Genomic DNA, 19,819 nt, shown 5'->3' with positions numbered 1-19,819 from the left:
GCTGCCTGCCATCTTTACCCCAACACCCCGAGACAGCTGCTTCCCTCCATACACACCATGAAGCACGCGTCACACCCTCACAGGTTACCCACAAAGCCACCAGCCCTTGAAGGGGAAAAAGGGTGAGCCAGTAACAAGAGCCACACAATTAAAAAGAGCCAAATTAGCAGTGTTAAATTGGAAGTAGCGGAACTCTCTATGCACCTGCACTATGCAGGAACAGTGCTGATCATCCAGATAATTATATATGCATAAATGTATAATTTTTTGGCTTCATGGGCCACTGATCAGCCTTCATAGGGATGAATGGGGCCCTGCCTACAACACTATGTCCCGTTCTCTTCATACATCCATGAACCTCTTCCACTGAGTCCACCATGTTGTTCTACAGTAGCCCAGAACAGACAAACCACACATTGGCCACCGTAGTTCTCCTACATGCAACCTGCAATCTCACCTCTGGATGCAACTGAATCTAGCGCAGTGGACCTTTAAATAAAAGCTTATTCAAAAGCAGATGGGGCAGTTAATTTCTGTGACACAAGGAAATCTATAAAACATCAGTATAAGGTGAAAAATGTTCATCATAGTCCCCATGCTGATGTCTTAAAACACCAGAAGTTATTCAAAAACAGCAAATTGTCACATCTGAGCAACTGTAACGAGCAAAGATGAATTTTAAGTCAGTCAACTAAGTGATAAATCAGCGAATCGTTTAAGATCTAAAACACAACAGGTGCGAGACAAGAACAATGAGTACAATAAAAAAAGAAATTCACTGAGTGTTATCTGACAGGCTGTTTTAACACCTGATTTTGAAATGTTAGTTACAACACTGTTTTCAAAACTTCATGGGTTGTGGTCTGTACTGATGGAGGGATCTACATCCCGTCTGACGTAAATCATGTGGCAGTTGTTGTTAGACAGGAAACAAACTTGTTTGTGTTGGCGTCTTTGTTCACATCAGCTTTCTGAATGAGCGAGGCAGCACGCAGAGTTAATGTGTTGATCTTGTTGTTCTGTCGTTCGAAGCTGTCAAACATTAAAACCAGACACAGATTAGTGGAAGTTGGAGGCATCATCACTCTCACGTTTTATTCATGATTACTGGCTGTTTGACAGGTCCATTACAAGTTACACTGAGTGCTTGTAGTGATGATTCATGCACATTCTACTCCTCCAAAATTATCCTTCAAAAAAAACAAGCAAGTAGAAAAATCTGTCCCTGCATGAATACAAAGATAATGTAAATTTAACAGATTTAATATTGTTTGTAACAATTTATAAAATAATTATCACAAAGCAGCTCTGTGGAGAAAATATGAGCCTTTGCATAGAAATTGCACCAATTTACACCCATCAAAAATATGAGATCTGACTGTGAGGCGCACACACAGATCTCTATAAAAGCAGCACAGAGATAATAAGCCCTTGTTTCATTAAGTAGTGTCTGGTTGTGTCCAAAGTGAGCAAGCCCGTTTTTTTCCTTATTGCTTTGCTATATATAGAAAAAACAGCACAAAATTCAACTCCCATGTGATCACTGAGAGCACAGTGCTAAAAGTTAACTAAACATATAACAAAAAGTTTCCAGAGATTCAAATGAAACCCAAACTGAAAAATCATTTCAACTGCTATAACTGAAACATGTGATATTGTGCATAATGTGATTTAAATGCCACTTGAATTAAGTTTTACAGAAAAGTAACAACTCAAACCAAGTGTCATGATCTGTGCAGATAACAAGGAGTAAAATATACGGATACAAAAGCAAACTAATCCCTGGCAATCAGAGTTTATAGGCACTTGAAGCACAGTAGCTCAGTCATTAATATACTTTGAGTAAATGTCAATGTGATGACACAAGTCAGCCTGTGTACGTACAGGCCCTCTGCTTCATTAGATTCTATGACCTGAACAAAGAAAGCTGGTTTGTATCGTAGTTTCCTTCCACAGAAAGTAAGACGGCAGTTTTACTTTGCTCTTATTTTTTAAGTTTTCCAAAAACATAAAAATTAGGACATTCTACCACTGGAGGACAATTTTAAGTCCCACTCCTGAGATTTGCACAAAGTTCATTTGCTTTGTCATCAAACAGAAACCAGTTACAAGTTCCTGCCTGTTTTCCTTCCTGTGCTGGCAAAGTGCAAACATAGTGCACAGACAAGTCAGTTCATTAACAAGCTGGGAGCAAATTCAAATCTGCACTTTTCTGCTTCAAAGGTTTGAAAGCTCTGATTTAAAAGATTGCACGACTGACCGAGGTTTAGTAAATCATAAAATTCTTAAAAGACAAATTTTGCAAATAAATACTTGTCCCTAACATAACAGCATACTTTGGAAAAGGGAGATCAAAGCTAAACTAAGACTGAAAATCTTTTAAAAAGGAATAACAAAATCACACAATATCTAAACTGAGCTTTCTAAATTAAACCTAACTGAAGTAAAGTACGTGTATTACTTGGTGTATATTTAAAAAACACAATAAAACTTAAATAAATGTGTTTCTTTCTAAAAACCTTTTTCATCCTGTTGACAACACTTCATTTAGGCCACAGTGAAACCATGAGCACACCTCGAGACATTAAATAACACCAAAAAACAAATAGAAACAAAAATACTTGGGTAAAAACAGATTTCTGGTAAGAAAAGATAAAAAAAAAAAAAGTCACATCAAGTGAATGAGTGAGTCAGTGAATTTGTCATATCTTCAGTCTCCCTTCAGCTGCCACAAGGACATCATGCTGATGTCTTTGTAACATCATGCTGATGCCTCTGTGGGAGTCATCCGGCTTCAGGGAAAATCGCTTCCATCGTAGATTATGGGCCTCTCCATGGTCAGATGGTAGAAGACCTTCTTGGAGATAAACCTGTTGGGAGAGGGTTTCTGATCAAAGGGCAGCAATCCGATTAACTGAAACCAGACGCTGAGGCACAATAGAGTGCTGGATAAGAGGCTAAATGTGCACACATATACACACACACATGCCCAACAGTGGCAGGAAATCATAGAAGAGACAACTAGAAAAGTGCACTCAGTGGAATAAAGATCTCTGCCAGGCGACCGCGTTCCAGCTGTGATGCCGCCTCCTGAGCTGATTACAGCGACTCTAGTCAGTTCTCGTATTTGCAGCAGACGCACCGCAGCGCAGTGTTTATTTTGGGTTTCATGCAGCGTTAATTTTGTGATACGTGATGTAACAATGTCGTAGCTTTATGAGCATGCATATCTCACAAAGCAAATGCACACAACAACTTTCTGCTGCTGGCTGTGGTGGTTCTTCCTATTATGCTTCACTCCTGTTTACACAATTTTGAGTTACTTTATGAGCAAAGACGAGCAAGACAATTGACTTATTTCATGCGCAGTTTTGCTTTGTTAAGATGCTAAGGTAATTAATGTCGGTCCTTTGTAGCTGTTCGTGAAGCTCAGAGACTTGATACACAAAGATCAGTTTGCTGCTGGCGGCCATGTTTTCCTGAGCAGGTTTATTTAGATTGGAAGTAGGGAATTACACCTCAGAATTACTGACCCAATTCATCTTGTTCTTCTATGGATGTCAGTTTTTGAGCCACAAGAGACGCCAAAATGTGACCAGCAACAAATGCTAGGGCTTGTTTTTTTTTACTTGAGGATAGTCAAATACACACAGGCACACACACAACCAAATGCATGGTCTCCTCCATGCTTATGCCTGAAGGAGAGAATAAGAATGAAAACGATTCTGTAGTGAACAAGCTCTCCCACTGAGAGGAAGAGTCAGAGGAAAGATGCTGGATGTCAGGAGTTCCATACCGTGAGAAGGAGTTGTCAAAGACGAGTGTGTAGAGGCCGGGGTTTCGGACTTTCAGCTGTCCCTGAATTGTCTCTTTGTGGGAATTGCAGCGAGTCAGAGGAATCAGTACCTGAGAGAAGAACAGAAACATTGGTCTGGAGTGAAACTGAATGTGCAGGTGGAAAACTCTGCCAGAGATAGTCTAAGATGCTGTGTCCACTACAACTGTTTTTTTTCCCAGCTTAAAACATTAGGCGCTCCTCAGGCCATGTCCAGCTGGGAGCACGTGAGAATTTTTTGGAGGCGCAGGGATTTTTCAGCTGAGACACTTTGGTTGTGTCTAATTGCTATATGGAATATCAACAGAAGTAAAATGTTGGCGCAAGGTAGAGTACTTGTTCTGCATAAGGACAAACCTGCGGGGCTGTGTTGGCTCATGAGAGAAAACATATATTCAATATCTATATTTATAGTATATTACCAGATTTCTCCTCTACTGTTGTTGTTTTTTAGCACCCTCCTCCACTGTGATTGGACAGCTGGGTAAAAATGACACTGACAAGCGCAACGTTTCACTCAACGCTTCATCTGACTGTTGCCATTTGTAGCATAGTGCAAATATGTGACGCTCCCATTGCAAAGAATTAAAAAAATACGCTGGCCTCAGGAAAAATAATGCTTCAGTGGAAACGGCAAGAATATAATCATCAGTATCATAATAACTGCAATACATTGTAAATTCCAACACACCCTGAATTAAAAAGCTAATGAATAAATAAAACAGCACACACTAGGGAATATTGGCAAGAGAGCGAAGTTATGGTACTACAAGATGACACGTCCAAACTCATTTACAACCCCTGACATTTTAACTGCAGGATGTGTAGCTAACCCTGCTGCGCAACACTGGCAACCTGCAGTGGTTTTCCTCTGGCAGTGATATTTGAAAGATCAAGCAAACAACCCTGCTCTCTGTAGGGGGCGCCCACGACAGCACGCACAGGGTCAGTCCATTGTGTCTGGTCATAACTTCTGTGTTTCAGTTTTGAAGTGACAGTAACCTCTAAAAATTGAACAGCATTGCCATCAGCCTTTTGATGTACTTTAATTTGAAACTGCCTTTCTTGACATTTCCTGTGGCAGGCGTGTAAGGGCTGAGTCTCACAACACATCAGTCATAGTGCACAATAATGAAAATACACACAGCGAGTGTGTCTACCTTCGACTGTTCCACAGTCGTGTCAGTGGATTCCCTGTAAACCACACTAAAGGAGATGCTCTTAGGCTCTGAGGAAAACACCCAGCTGATGGTTAGCCCACAGTCAACCACAGCCACGGTTATCACACTGTAACAGCTGGACTTGATGAAGAGCTCTCTGGAACCGTCGCCAAAGTGAAAAATATCATCAATGCTGAGAGGGACAGCCATCCTGCAATGAGAACACATTAACGTTAAGAGTGGTTTATACAAAGTGGCTCATCAGTTTTACATATTAATGCCTACCATACACTACAAGACTTGGAGAAGACTTTGGAAATACTTTTACATGAAGACTGTGTGAGTTTTCACACTGTCTTCACACAGTATAACATTTTGCACAGACTAGGGATCCTGCAGGGTCCTTATTCGCAAGACTACAACTAAATTCCTTTGGAGATTATTTCCCATCCTGCTCCTCGTGAAAAATATCAAGCCAAGAGCCCTTTCAGAAATACAACCTATTAACAATTCCTTCCATGTCCGCAAAAACACATAACTCTAGAAACACAAGATAAAAGGCACCATATGTCGACATCATTCTTGTCAATTCAGTATCAATATAGTCCATAACTTTAAACTATATTTGTGTACAAGCTTTCTATTTTGAATTTTGTTGCCTCAACTCGCTGCCAGCCTCCACTGGTTATCTGTTGTAGGAATGAGAGATGACCTGTTTCAAAAATTCACATTTCTCACTAAAATAAGTGCCAGTTATTGGATCCGACACCCAAATTAAACAGGGACTCTTCTTCACTCCACAACTCCACCACTTTCTCCTCCTTTTCCACAGTCAAAGAGAACCCAGACTTGTTCACATTCTTGTGCCTCCCTGGCGTCCCCTTTATGTTTACTGTCTACCTGGTTTGCCACTTAATGTTTAATCCTGTAGAGAACGCACCTGTTGGGTGTTCACAATGTTCACATCATAGAACCACAGTATTTGCACGATGCCAAGGCATAAAACTTTGGATAATGTTTAACATGTTCAATTATATCAGAATGCCAAGACAAGAAAATGACTGACTTAAGAGAGTTCAGACTTTTATGACCACCATACACCAAACGATCAAGATAACGAGAGCATGCACCACCTGAGGTAAAACTTTTATTACAACATTGGCCAGGGACAGTGACATCACTTGAAAAGTCATTTGGCGTAAGGAAGGAGTAAGTATACAAAGGTCAAGACTCACGTGACTTCTCCTGATTTTAGAAGGTTGATTTCTGAATCCTGAACAGTGGGAACTTGCTCCTCAGGGTCATCAGGGGTCACATCTCCCGTGCCTCTGCAAAACACAAGACACAGAGTAGTATTTTGATTTAAATGCACGTATCAGTGGCATAATGATTCATTCATGATGTATCAGAAGTGGAATATGAATTTCATGGGCCATGCATTTTCAAAGACCCATGTCTTGGAAGGTTTTATCCATATTATTTAATTTGAAATACATTGTGCTTAACATTCACTGTGACATTTACGGTGAAGTGTGTAAGATTTAGGGCAATTTTGCAGAATCTTGTTGCGAGGACTGGAGACTGCAACCAGCTGAAACGTCTCTTGAATAGAATTCCTTCAGTGTTTTTTGTTCAAGGTGTTTTTACTTTGAGCTGAATTATCTGTAGAGGTCTCCTCCTCTCCAAAACAAACAGACCCAGTGATTTAAACCAGTAAAAACATTGAATAAAGCAGGTTCATGTTACAATTCAGAGTTTTTCTGACGCTGTTCGTTGCAGATGGGCTTCTCTGTGGTGGCTGACTAAAAAATGCGAATGGCCCTATCTGGAGCCACTGTTTGATTTGTCCATTCTAGGCTACTGTAGAAACATGACAGTGAACATGGTGATATCTATAAATATGGACGTGCTCCCTACGTAGATATAAACAGCTCATTCTAAGGGAAGGAAAACACAAAGATTCTTATTATTCTCAGGTGATAACAAAAGAGAAATACTTATATCATATTCCATTCCTGCCAATATGTCCTCTTAAATTCCACACACTGGACCTTTAAGTTAAATATAAGCACAAGTTAACAGGGGCAGCTGTGGCTCTGAAGGTGGAGTGGGTCGTCCACTATTTGGAGGATTCATGTGTGCTTGTCTAAGTCTCCTTAGGTAAGATACCGAACCCCGAATGCTCCAGATGACTGTTCCATAGGTGTGTGTGAATGTTAAACTGAGTAGCAGTACTACCTTGTATGGTAAGTCACTGTGACATGCAGTGTGAAAGCACTTTGAGTGGTCAGAAGCCTTGAAAGGTGCTGAGCAAGTCCATCTATCATCCATTAAATGAAATACTCAGATAACTAGTATTTCTGGACAGGCACACGTTTCCTTAAAAATTACAACTTAATGGTACCACATGAATGCTTCAGCTTCTCTCCACCACCCTATCCACTTCAGCGCCATGAAACTGCAGCACTTCTCATTTCTTGCAATTTGAGTTCTCGCTTATCGATGAAAAAGAGAGGAAGTGTATCCCTAATTACTATTTGACACCCGCTAGGGGCAGAGACATGTGTGCTGAATCCCCTAAAGGTGCTATACATTGGATTTGCATCTTCTCCAGAGATTCCTGCACTCAAGCAGTAGCGATTCTGTATTTACGGTAATTTTTAAGAGCTCAGCTGGGACATTCACAGCAGGTATGTGTCAGCTAGAGAATGGGCCATGATGAGCGTTTCCAGCAAGCGGTTGTTGTTTACAACACTAAATGAAATACTGTAGGTCAGTATAACGGCACATTGTCCTTTTTTAATTTCCTCTGACCTACTGATGGTGTATTATTTATAATACAGAACTAGTTCACTTCCCAATTTTATTCTTCCCTGCTTTTAAAGTTCAAGGCACTAGATGAAAACAACATGGCAACACATGAGGAAGGCCTACCTGTTTGGCAGATTTATGAACAAAATGAGATTTGAAACATTTATAAACTCATCAGATCACTGTAGTTTTTGTATTTTAAATCATCTAGCACTTTATACAGTATGTAGGACTTTACTTTTGCCTTGGGAGGTGTTTTGATAAGCAAACATGACACCAGTGCAGTTCATTACTGTACAGTATGTAGTTGTCACTCTTCATTGAGCAATAATGGAGGCCTGGATGTCAATGTGTGAGTGTAACCCAAATTTCAGGAGCTAGGTATTAAGCTGCTGCAGTGTCTCGTGTTGTGACTGTTTGACTTTCAACTGAGGAATCAAACCAAAGGACAGACCACATTTATGTTACAGTACACTCACATATCCAGTGATCCTGGAGGCCGTCGCTCTTGCTCTCCCTCCAGGGAGCCTCCTGTGGTCTGCGAGGTGGTGTCGCTGTCGTAGACTCCATTCACTTCCTCTTCTGTGATTATGTCAAAAGCTCCATCTTCAGATCTGTTGCTGGGGTCTGAAACTGGGAGCAACAAGAATCTGAATCAAACTATTGGATTACTTGGAGGACTGCATGTTCTTATGATATAGTTTTGTGATTGAACAGTATACAAAAACATATAGCATGTACCGTATAGACCAAGAAAAACTAGAAATTCCTGTTTGAGACTAAAGGCCTTTGCACACTGAGGTGTTTGTTTTTTTCCGCATGTCAATATACTCTTTCAAAGTGTTGTTTTTGCCATGAGTACTCTGACAGATTACATGACAGTGACATGACAGTATTATGTTTTTATCCATTATATTTATGTCTGTTATGTTTTATGTCTTTTATGAACCCCAGGAAGACTAGCGGTCGCCAACGCATCCTCTAATGGGGATTAATTTCAAGTTTTATCTGAGATTTTGCACCACAAATGAAGGTATCAAGATGAGTCACCTCATAATGTCACAGCAATGGCAGACCTGTTGCAACTGCCACAGATTCACATCACTGCTGGTATAAATAGTTATGGAGCAAATTATACGTCATTTATTCATCATGCCCGTCAGCTCTTCCTTTTTTGTACAATATAAGAAAAACAGCTTCTTCTTTGAATGGAAATGTCACCTTCTTCCCCTTTGGTCTAATGAACAAGAATTCAATGGAAAAGGTTTCTGTCCTTGTTCCTCAATATGACAAAGTCAGCCCTTTCACTTCCGCTTAAAAGTTCCTAGTTACCTTACAGTACCGAACCTATGAACCACAGTGATTACCTTTTGGGACAAGCATGCAGTTGTTAGGTTAGCCTGTAGTAGTTAGCATGTGTTTGTCTTCCCAGCTTGCCTCTCACCTGTTACCCTAGGAGTGGGTTTATATGGGGCTGGTTCAGGAGGTGGCTGAGGTCCAACTCCTGGTGGAGGAGGCTGAATGTCTGAGGGACTCAGCTCTGCCTCTGTGAACCTCTCCACCACTGCGCTGTGTTGGGTGTAACAATCCCTGCAGCAGCGCTCCTTCTTCCCACTGTGCTTAGTCATCGCAAAGTTGTTGCTGCAGTAATAGCAGAAGATGCGACCACAGAGCCTAAAAATACACATGAAAATAAATAGGTTTCCATCCATGTTACACCTTTGATGTTGTTACTAGAACATATTTTTGATGGCTTGCATTTTGAGAAGTGATACTGTATGTAGTCTGGATATCAAACAGGGTAGGTACACACAGTGACAGGAGCAGCAGTGTGCAGAAGGCCCCAGTGCCCACTAAAAGCCCACCTGCAGTGATGTCTGCGCAGCCACCAAGTGAACTGGCCCTGGCAGCCGAGGCAGTGCGTGGCCTCCTTATCCACCAACCACCATTGCTCCTCTGCTCGCAGCTTCTGCTCAAACTCTAGAGCGTCTGATTTCTGCCACAGAGCATCTTTGTCCCTGATGTGACACACAAAAGAACACACATGCATTCAGGTTTTTTCACATAGTCATATATTTACACTGACCTATAATTTTACACAACGTTGTACATACTCAACACCAAGAGTAGCATCATTACCCCAGCTGATGCAACAGAGAAAAATAATGAAGGCATATATAATGCAAAAGAATAAAGGATTGAAATCATGTGGGCACATCCCAAAGGAGTTGACTGAATGAGTATGTTTCATTCCTTATAGAATATGAAACCTTTCAAGGCATTAGTGGTTACTGAATCCAGTGAAGAATGATGGATAAAAAGCCAGCCTTCTATTCAGTAGTGTCTCTTTACCACACTTCACCTGTCATGCTGGCCTCTTAGCTCTACTTTTCCAGATCCCTTCTCTGTCAAAAACTCTCTCTCAGATCTGTTCTCAGTAAATTATCAGCATTTAAAGAAGCCTTTTCCCCCGCTCCTGATCCTCAGACCTAATTTCCCCCATCTATGTCAAGTACGACAACATCAGAGGAGTGCTCTTACTGGAAGAACCAAGCACACATTCCCCAGTGGGTCTTTCAAAGAGCCCGCAGCAACCAAACATAACGAGGTGGCAGACATCCATTGTGAAAAAGAACTTTAACCCCTTTCTTCGTTAAGAAATGCGATGCCTGTGGCAACAGACAGCCTTGATGCTGCTGGCAGCTGTAATAGAGACAGCTCTCACTTTATAAGCTCGATGAGCCGCTCTTCAAGGTTGGTCTTGGTTCTGTTGAGGTCATCGATCTCTGCAGTCATCTTCAGGTACTGGCTTTCCTTTTCAGCTTGCATTGTGTCAAGTTTCTGCTTCAGTTCTTCACAGAGCTTTTGCACAGACGAGTGTGCTTCTTCAGCACTGTAGAGAGAAAGGTGCAAAGAAAAGAGTCAGTGGCTCCTTTTTGGCACCAAAAAGGTGACATTCACAGGTATCAGTGGTCATAAACGCACCTCGTTACTGCATCTCTCAGTTGCTGAATCTCGCTCTCACTCTCACGAATGTTTTTTTCGGTGTCTGTGATGTAAGCATCCTTCTCCCCGGTTAGCTGCAAGTAGTGCTCATTCACAGCCTTTATTAAACAAGAAAAGAGCATTTATAAAAAATACTCATTAGTACAAAAGATTCTGACATTAATTACAATCAGTTCTGATGAAGTTTTTTGCTGGATAACCTAAATAAAACATTCTTGCAGATGCATCTTGTATCAGAGTCATTTCATTTAGTAAAATCCAATGACAACATTTGGAGTAACGCAGCCAAAATTAAATCTTAAAAACACCCCTCACAATCAAAGCCTAGTATTTAGAATAATAAACATGTCAAACCAAAATTGGAAAAATGATTTGAAAGATGACTTCAAAGCAATTTCATTGAGCTATCAATCGGATTAGGACCATTACACTGCAGTGATTTCACATCTAATCTACCTTCTGCAATCAAAGAAAATTGCTCAAGCAATCAAGGTGTCTAATTAAAAAAAAAAAAAACCAGAGACCTGAAAAATTATCTCATATAATTACCTACTGTTAATGAGTACTAATCAAACAATCATCCTGTTATTATGTCCCATGTGGTGTGTAGCTTCCTTTTCTCCATCCTAGCAAATCCACTAATGACAAACGTGCTGGTGCCTGTTTCAGGCTATGTATATGTCAGGTGTTGCACTTTTGACTGCAATCTATCTACAGTCTACTCTTGATCATATATGGGTTTCCTTATACTTGAAAGTGAATACATCACACATTTTTCTGTTGATGGTCTATTTTTATATATAGACAATAGAACACATGCTACCACCACCATGCATCTAGGTATGATGTAACCAGGAGTCACTGGATTCAAAACTTGAAAGACACAGACCTCTAGTTCAGAGACACAGACCTCTGGTTCAGAGACACAGACCTCTAGTTCAGAGACTTTAGCCTGCAAGCTGGACACATTCTTCAGCTCCTCCTGCAGCTGGGCCTTCACCTTGTTCAGCTGTTCATTGACACTCTGAAATGTGAGAGAAACATCAAAGATGGGAGTCTACAGCTGCACTTACAGTAGACAAAGTGGAGCTTTTTACTACATGTTAATATACTTACAATGATAATGCTAACATGGTGTTGCTTATTACATATGTTTACTTTAATTTAGTATGTTAGCATGCTAACATTTTGCTAATTAACACTAAACACAAGTAAAGCTGAGACTAATGGGGGTGTCATTAGTTTTGCAGGTTATAAACCAAAGTATTAATAAAGTAGTGGTGAAATGAAAATTGTGACCTGATGATGGTGCTAGATGAAGTCAGAGAATCACCAAAGTACAAGGGGACCACGACTGTCCAATTGAATGACTTATCTTTTCAGCAATTCATCCAATAATCAGTTTGATAATTTTTTAAGAAAAACAAAAGTCCAAATTCTTTAATTCCAACTTCATAAATGCAAATATTTCCTGTTTTTTCACTCCTTTAAAACAGTAAACTGAATATCTTTGGGTTGTGGGAAGAAAAACAAGACATCTAAGGACATTTTCACCATTTTCTGACATCTTATAGACCAAACAACTAACTGATTAAAGGGAAAATAAGTGACAGATAAATGAATCAATAAATTTAATTGTTAGTTGCAGCCCTAGTATAAGAGCCATGACCCATGGATCAAATGTCATGATCCAGATAACATCTGCAGATTCAGATCACTCAACTAAACTCAAAACTATGGTGCACGGAATAAGTACAACAAAAATCAAATCTTGTGTGTAATACAAGTCACGATTAACTAACTCACCTTCATCTGGACCTGGTGAGTCATGCTCTCCGAGCTCATTTGGAACTTGACGGCCTCTGCCTCCTCTCGGCTAGAGACCCTGACGCTCTGCATTTGCTTCCTGGCCTTGTCCAGCTGCTCCTGGAGCTCCAAGACAGTCTCTGGAAGTTTCTCTTTCTGTAGCAGCTCCTCCCTTAGTTTGGTATTCTCCAGCTGTAGCTCTGCCATGCTTTCTCCTAGCCGCTCCACCTCTTTCTCCATCTCTTCAATCCTGGTGGCATCCTTTTCCCAGTGCTCTCTGGCCTCCTGCTTCTCTGCACCTAACTTACAGATGGTCATCCCAAGCTCTGCCATCTCTGTGTTTGCCCTGTGTAGACCCTCACGTGTCTCATTGTTCTCTGAGACTAGCCTGCTATGTTCTGCCTTGAGGGTGGACAGCTCTTCTCGGATGGCCGCAGCAGAGATGGACAACTCGGCATGGGCGGCTACCTCTCTATCACGCTGTTCAGTCAGAGCCTCTTCTTTCTTCTTGCACTCCATAAGCTCTGTTACATGCCTCTGATTCAGTGCCTCTGTCTGGGCTTTCAGCTGCTCAGTCAGAGTCCTGAGCTCATCTCTTTGGGTCTCCATCACCTCCAGCTGTGCTTGTGCTTTTAACTTTTCCTCCTCAGACCTCTGTACCCGCACCCTGAGGTCGAGGATCTCTGCTTGGAGCCTGGACACTTCTTTCATACACACCTCTAACTGGCCTTCAAGTTTGCCCGTCACTTCCTGGTTCTCCTTTGCTTGAGCCGCGCTCCTCTCCAGCTGAGATTTCTCCATCACCTGTTTCTCAGAAGTAACCCTCTCAATCACTTCTGTCTGTTTAGCACAAGTTGCCTCTGCATCAGCTTTGGCAATCTCAAGCTCCTTCTCCCTGGCCTCCAGATCTTTTAACCTGGACTCCAGTTCAACAAGGTTCTTCTCTTTACTCTCTAGCTGGGCCTCTTTGGCTTGGAGCTGCTCTTGAAGGCTTGCTTCATTCTTGCGAGAGGCTCCTAAGTTCTTCTCCAACTCTCCGATCTGGCCGTGAACACTCTTCAGGTCAGCTTGCATGCGGCTAAGAGCTGCTTTCACAGTGTCCTGCTCCTCTCTAAGACTTTGGTTTTCCTGCTCCAAACGCTTTGAAGTTGCCTCTGAGACTGTTGCTGCCATTGTGGCCCGCTGCAGACTCTCATCCAGCTTGCGATTCTCCTCACGCAAGTTCTTCTCTTTTTCATCCACCGTCATCTTGGTATCATCCAGCTGGCCGCGAAGCTGTTTCTCAGAAGCTCTTAGAGCTGCTAATTCAGCTTCAAGGGCTGTTCTGTTTTCTGCCATCTCTTTCTTCACCTCCTCGTTTCTCTTCACCGTGGTCAGCAGCTTCTTATTCAGCTCCATCAGATTGGCGCACTGCGTCTTGTAGTCTTCTATCTTTGTGGCTTGTTCTTTGACGTTACCCTCCAGCTCCACAAGGTTAGTGGTCAGTTTGTCCCTCTCTGTGTTTAGGCTTTGGTTCTTGGCTTCTAGCTGTTGTAGTGTCTCGCAGCTGGAGGCAAGCTCTGCCTCTTTCCTCTCGAGCTGCTCCTTAATGGCAGTGATTTCTGCTTCTAAAGACTCTTTTAAACTACCAACATTCTTCTGCATTTCATCTTTATCTTGTTGAGCCCTCCTCTTTATCTCTTCCACCTCTTTCTCCTTGTCCTCTAGAGATCTTTGGAGGTCTTGCAGTTGCCTCTGTAGGTTGCTCGCCTCCTTCTCTCTCACTGTCAAGGCCCCCTGCAGCTTATCAAGGGCACTGCTCTGTTCCTCCACTTTTGTCTCCAACTTGGCCTTCTCCTCAGACGCAGATGTAACTAATGCTTCAAGTTTTGTTTCACCTTGCTTTGCGGCTGCCTCCTTGACTCTCAGCTCGTCCTCTAGCCTCTCTGCCTCTCTCTTCTTCTCCTCTGCCTCAGCTACCGCTTCCATCTTTCCCCTCTCTGCCTCTTTCAATCTGTCCAGCAGCTCGTGTATCTTTTGAGCTGAATCAAAGTAACTGGCTGCCTGCTGGCCCTTTTCATTTAGAACCCCGTCCAACTTGGCCAGGAGCTCTATGTTCTTCCCCTCAGCGGTTGCCAGCTTTTCCTGAAGCAGCTGTTGTTCAGCCTCCCTGGCTTTTTCCCCAGTCCTGAGTGCCTCCACCTCTCTGGACAGGGCGCCTTCTCTTTCCTGCAGAGTCTTGAGATCTCCCTGTAAGCCCTGTTGCTTCTCTTGGGCTGCAAGGGACATATCAAGCTGCCTCTGGAGCTGCACCACTACACCCCTGAGCTCAGCAGCTTCATCGCCCATCTGCTGCACCTTATCTAGGAGCTCTCGCTGCTTCAGCTCTGACTGGTCCAGCTCCAGGCGAAGGTCTTCAACTGTGCTGACATCTTCGGTGCAGGGAGGCAGAGACTCGTTCAGGTCATTCAGCAGACCCTGACCATAGTCAGGGCTGGCGGGGAACTCATGTGCTTGCTAGATGGTAACAAGGGAAACCAGAGAAGGAAAGGAAGAGAGGATGAGTGATGAACATTGTGCAATCATTTTAAAATTATGATAAAATGACAGGATGTTATTGGTGTGTTACCTGGGAGTAGGTGCTGGCCAGACTATTAATACTGGAACTGCGACTGGGTGGTTTCCACATGTGGCCAGGTGAGTTTCCCAGTGTCCTCCTGTTAATCAGAAAAGACATTTAATACTGTACTCCAAAGAAGGTGCTAAGGAATGGTTGAATTCAGACACTTGCTTCCTGTAATAATTCCTAGATATTTTTGTAGTTTTTATTTGCTCTACATGCTGTTTTCATGATTTGTCTTATTTGTTACCTTGCAAAAGTGGGCCAAGATGCATCAAGATCATGACCTCTGGAAGCCACATCAAACTGGACCTCATTGAGTTCGTACAGGTGACTGATTATGTCAACACTAAGGTGGGGCTTCAAGAAGGGGCTTCTTGCATAGTACCAGTCACTACAGGAAGAGAGATGAAGGAGATGTCACAGTAGGACACAGCAGAACAACAAGAAACAATAATAGTGGCTAAAAAGGAAGTTCTGCCCCATATTTTGACACTCATAAGACACAATTGACATCTAAACCAGAGAAGGCTTTATGATACCAAATGACAAATGTATGTCTTTAAGATTAAGATTCTGCCATGTAGTTGTGTGTTTCTGTGTTTTGTCCCATACTGCTGCAGGACTCTACATACACACCCATTTTGACCTGTGGTAAGTCAGTGGAATCAGTCAATGAATTCCTCTTACTTAGACTGCTCATACCTGACTGAGACTGATACTACTGACCGATACTTTCATAGAAAGGGAAAGTTAAACAGTAACAGCATAAAAAGAACATCTCAACATTCAGTTCGTTGCAATGGGGAAATGAAATGCCTATTTCTGAAAGTGTTTCTTTGTAATCCCAAAACAACTGCTGTTCTATTTTTGTTACCAATTTACTTGCACTTCAACAAAAGCCCATCATTCTACATATCTAAATAAAAAACACACATTCCAGCGAGGCATCACTGTGTTCTGACAGTTTTACCTGGTGACTCTCTGGTTCATCAGACACTGCTGCAGGGTGTCAGCCAGTCGCTGATGTACGAGGGAGTATCGGATAAATGCTCGTCCTTTCCCCAGAGATGTCTTCAGCTATCAAAGCAAAAGAAAACATTGTTTTAAACAAAGCCTTTAGACAGTGTAAACTTCATTATTTAACCTAAATGAAGTAAGAAGTAACATGTAACAAATTAACTAAGAACTAACACTATGAAGATGCAGTTGGGGGCCATTGTAAATGCAACAAACACTATTTTGTTTTTTGTTTTTAAATTAAAAGAAGAAAGAATATCAACAAAAAATATGTTACAATCACGTTTCTTATATGTTACATTTACAAGGATGTAACACATCAGTTTCAAAAATTAAATTGATTTCTTGGACATGACTTGGGTCTCACATTTTTGATGCTCTGATTTCTAAGCAGCAATATAACAAAGTTACACTGCAAGTTCTCTGAGTTCATGTGTGTTACATCTGCACTACAAGAGATGAGAAAAATAATGAAGTAAAAACCCTGCTGAGTCATTGTAGGTTGAGACAGACAGATACAATTACTGTCTAATGGTTTAAGGAGTTATCTGATGTTATCAATGATCAGTACGTAATTAGTGCTATATTAGTGGTGTCACTGTAAATAACAACAATAAAAACATCTTCATACCTCAGTGATGGATTTGACAAAGCGGATACCATCATTGGCACCCTTGATTTTAGCCAGACATTCAGTGAAGTATTCCCAATAGTCCTTCTTTGTACCGAGAAATGTTGTCTTCTCCTTCTGATCAAACTGTAAGATAGATATAGATACAGTTGGACCAATAAAAATGTTGAACATGGATTCTTTTTGGTGATGTCATTAATAACATCATCCTTGAGTAACTGAGATTCACTGCATCATGTGTGCCAATATGAGCTAAATCATACCTGTAGCAGGTACTCCAGTTTGTAGGAGAATTTGTGCAGGTTGGTACTGTCATCGGTGATTGGCTCTCCACTTTCTCTGTACTCCTTTGCAAGCTCTGCAACAGCCTCTGAAATTCACAAAGTTTAAAAGTGAAAAAATATCCCTCATAAATGACACAGGGTTTATACAAATGTGGTGCATATATTTACATTGGAAAAACACATTTATATGGCAAAGACATGTTTCTTACTAATACATACATGATATAAAAATGTGCTTTCGGTAAAAAATAACAGCAAGTTTCCATTTAGTAAATATTAAGGGAAGAAGCTGGGAGGAAAAAGGCAGAAAATTGTTATCTTCTTAGAAATGACCCAAAGTCAAATGGACTAAAAGGAATCAAAGGAAATGGAAAATTGCATTGCTATAATACTTTAACCTCTTGGTGCATTCTGGTTACACACACAAACAGCCCTGGTGCCTCAATCTCTAAACATATTTTTTTCCATTTCCACTCTCAACCACTTGCCTCGTATCCATCGTAAAAACTGGAAGGACACCCGTGACGGGTGCACCCTCAGTACGCACTCTCTGTCTCGCTGCATGCTGACAGAGGCTGCCACCACACCCTTTCTACAGCCACATGAGGTCAGGTACACGTTTTCCCAAATGATTTGACGACAAAGAGAGGTCAAATAATTCCAGGTGTAAAGATTGTATTTAGACTTGACGCTGAGACTCAGGTCATGACATCGAGTCTCTTCTTTCTCCTCTCTCCAGTCACACAATGTCAGCCAACAGCCGCCTGCAGCCAATCTATTCACACACACTCACACAGGCAGGCACACACACATAAAGCTGGCGTACCATGCAGATCTCGGATAATCCTCTGGAGTTGGCTCTCCCCGACCGAAGCCCCAGCAGCCATGGCCCCACCGCTCTCTCTCCCTGGCAACCAGGGGTCACAGGGTCACATCCAGTCTGCTGAATCAGAGAATCAGAAGCAGTCAGGAACAAAAGATTGACACGAATGCTCCAACATACTGTACTCTCTCATGGCTACACATGGGCACACTCGATACACACAAATGTGTGTCACATTAATGAGAGATCTCATGGTGAGTAACTTGCATCTGATAGTGTATGATCTGTATAATAAATTAAGTCAGTTTACACATTCTGATCTCCTGATGACCATCTATTATTCTACTGTAGAACAATGCATGTTGGTTTTCGTAATGCTCATTAAGAACTTTAACAATTTATGGATGAAGCTATGAACAGGGATGCGTATTTGTGAGTTTTTTCAGTCACTGAAGAGTAATGGTCCAAAAGGGCAGGGGGTTGCATAGCAATTTAATCAATGTAGCAGCAACAAACGAGGCAAACATCCTACTTCTTGAACTGTGGATCAGGACACAGCTTTTGGTTTGCAGGTTGGTAACGCATCATTAAACCATCCATATTTGAAGGCAAATAAGAATGGTGTCCTGGAAAATTACCTGGCTGGATACTGGTAAAAACAGACCAACCTAAATGCCAATCTTATCAAGTATTATCTCTCGAGTGAGAGTTATCCTTCACTAAAATCTACTTTGTTTACCCATGAGGAAAGACACATATACTGTAGTTGAAAAATGTACAATTCCCATGCTTTTCTATAACCATGCAGTGTGCAAAACTTAGTCAATGCATTCCTGTAACAGTCATTATAAAATGCTGTATATTAGATTACTGGTTTGCATGTGGTGTGCACAAAATCTGTTGTGAGAGATGCTGCTTCAACCACGGTGTCCATAAACACCAACCCCCCTAAATTATGGCCATCATTTTTAACATGAAGTTGAGGCAATATCTCTCTGATAAACATCCATCTAAACTGAACATTATAAAATTCACAGAGGAAGTATTTAATGCAGGTATTTCTGGTAAGTGAATACTGTACAGGTGCTCACTCCGGGTAAACTGAGGAAGCACACAAAGCATGCATGAGTATGTTGCATGACATCTAACTATAATGATTAAGAAAGCGGTTACACTTTGACAAAGCACAGGAACAACCTGTATTTGAGTACACACGCATCCACACAGTAGTAAAGTTAGCTAACAACCACTCTACGTTTTGTTTAGCATTAGTTTTGTTAGCTAACGGCTAACTTAACCAAGTTAACGTCAGTTGGGTTTCGACAGTTTGAAAACAGTTTTACAACACTAGCTACATGCTCTTACAGCGCTAATATTACTTTATAATATCAAAAAACCAAAGACAATAACACATAGCTCACGGCTAAAGCTAAAGCTACTCCAGACGACTTAAGTGCTTTTTGAACCTGTCGCCGTAACCTTATATTTAGCTGTGACTGACAGACATTTTCAAAATAACCGTGACATCACCGAGAAACGATAATTTAAATGATGTAGTATGTTTCCAGGTAGTTTCTGGTGAAATAAGAAAAAAAGAATAATAACTTTGACATACTTCTACAGATATGACTCAAGTCCATAACAATCCAAATCGTTTATGTATGCATACAAACTTGTTTAAAGTGACGTGATTGATGTTGTAGTATCCAATCACAGGACGACATGTAGCCCTCCGGCCAATGGCTATGAGGTTGGTAGGCGGGATTCTGGAGCTGAAGTTTGATTGTCGCACCAGGGTAAACAGAGGTGTCATGTGATCACTGACAGTCAGAAATGCTTGTCCT

The 19,819-nt window shown here is 41.5% G+C and overlaps 1 protein-coding gene across 3 annotated transcripts; it reads right to left on the bottom strand.

Annotated features, from left to right (window-relative positions):
- Positions 1-1,059: 1,059 nt before the first annotated feature.
- Positions 1,060-19,640, bottom strand: fyco1a (FYVE and coiled-coil domain autophagy adaptor 1a). 3 transcript variants are annotated; one of them, XM_049587485.1, is made up of 18 exons: positions 19,591-19,640; positions 17,979-18,095; positions 17,132-17,238; positions 16,869-16,994; positions 16,191-16,297; positions 15,468-15,611; positions 15,227-15,314; positions 12,619-15,114; positions 11,702-11,836; positions 10,792-10,910; positions 10,532-10,699; positions 9,672-9,824; positions 9,251-9,480; positions 8,286-8,439; positions 6,231-6,323; positions 4,996-5,206; positions 3,797-3,906; positions 1,060-2,870 (listed from the first exon to the last, which is right to left on the bottom strand). In XM_049587485.1, exons 2-18 carry the CDS (start codon positions 18,037-18,039, stop codon positions 2,795-2,797), a joined length of 4,578 nt encoding a protein of 1,525 aa, XP_049443442.1. In that variant the 5' UTR covers positions 18,040-18,095; positions 19,591-19,640; the 3' UTR covers positions 1,060-2,794. The 3 variants fall into 3 exon arrangements, with proteins under 3 accessions (XP_049443442.1, XP_049443444.1, XP_049443443.1); XM_049587487.1 differs by having other exon boundaries at positions 11,744-11,836; XM_049587486.1 differs by having other exon boundaries at positions 17,979-18,092; positions 19,591-19,631.
- Between the last annotated feature and the right edge of the window lie 179 nt (positions 19,641-19,819).

This window comes from Epinephelus fuscoguttatus, linkage group LG10 (genome assembly GCF_011397635.1).
Source record: "Epinephelus fuscoguttatus linkage group LG10, E.fuscoguttatus.final_Chr_v1".
In the NCBI taxonomy this organism is placed as follows: Eukaryota; Metazoa; Chordata; class Actinopteri; order Perciformes; family Serranidae; genus Epinephelus; species Epinephelus fuscoguttatus.
The sequence above is the reverse complement of the archived record's forward strand: the minus strand, read 5'-3'. Positions and strand labels throughout refer to the sequence as shown.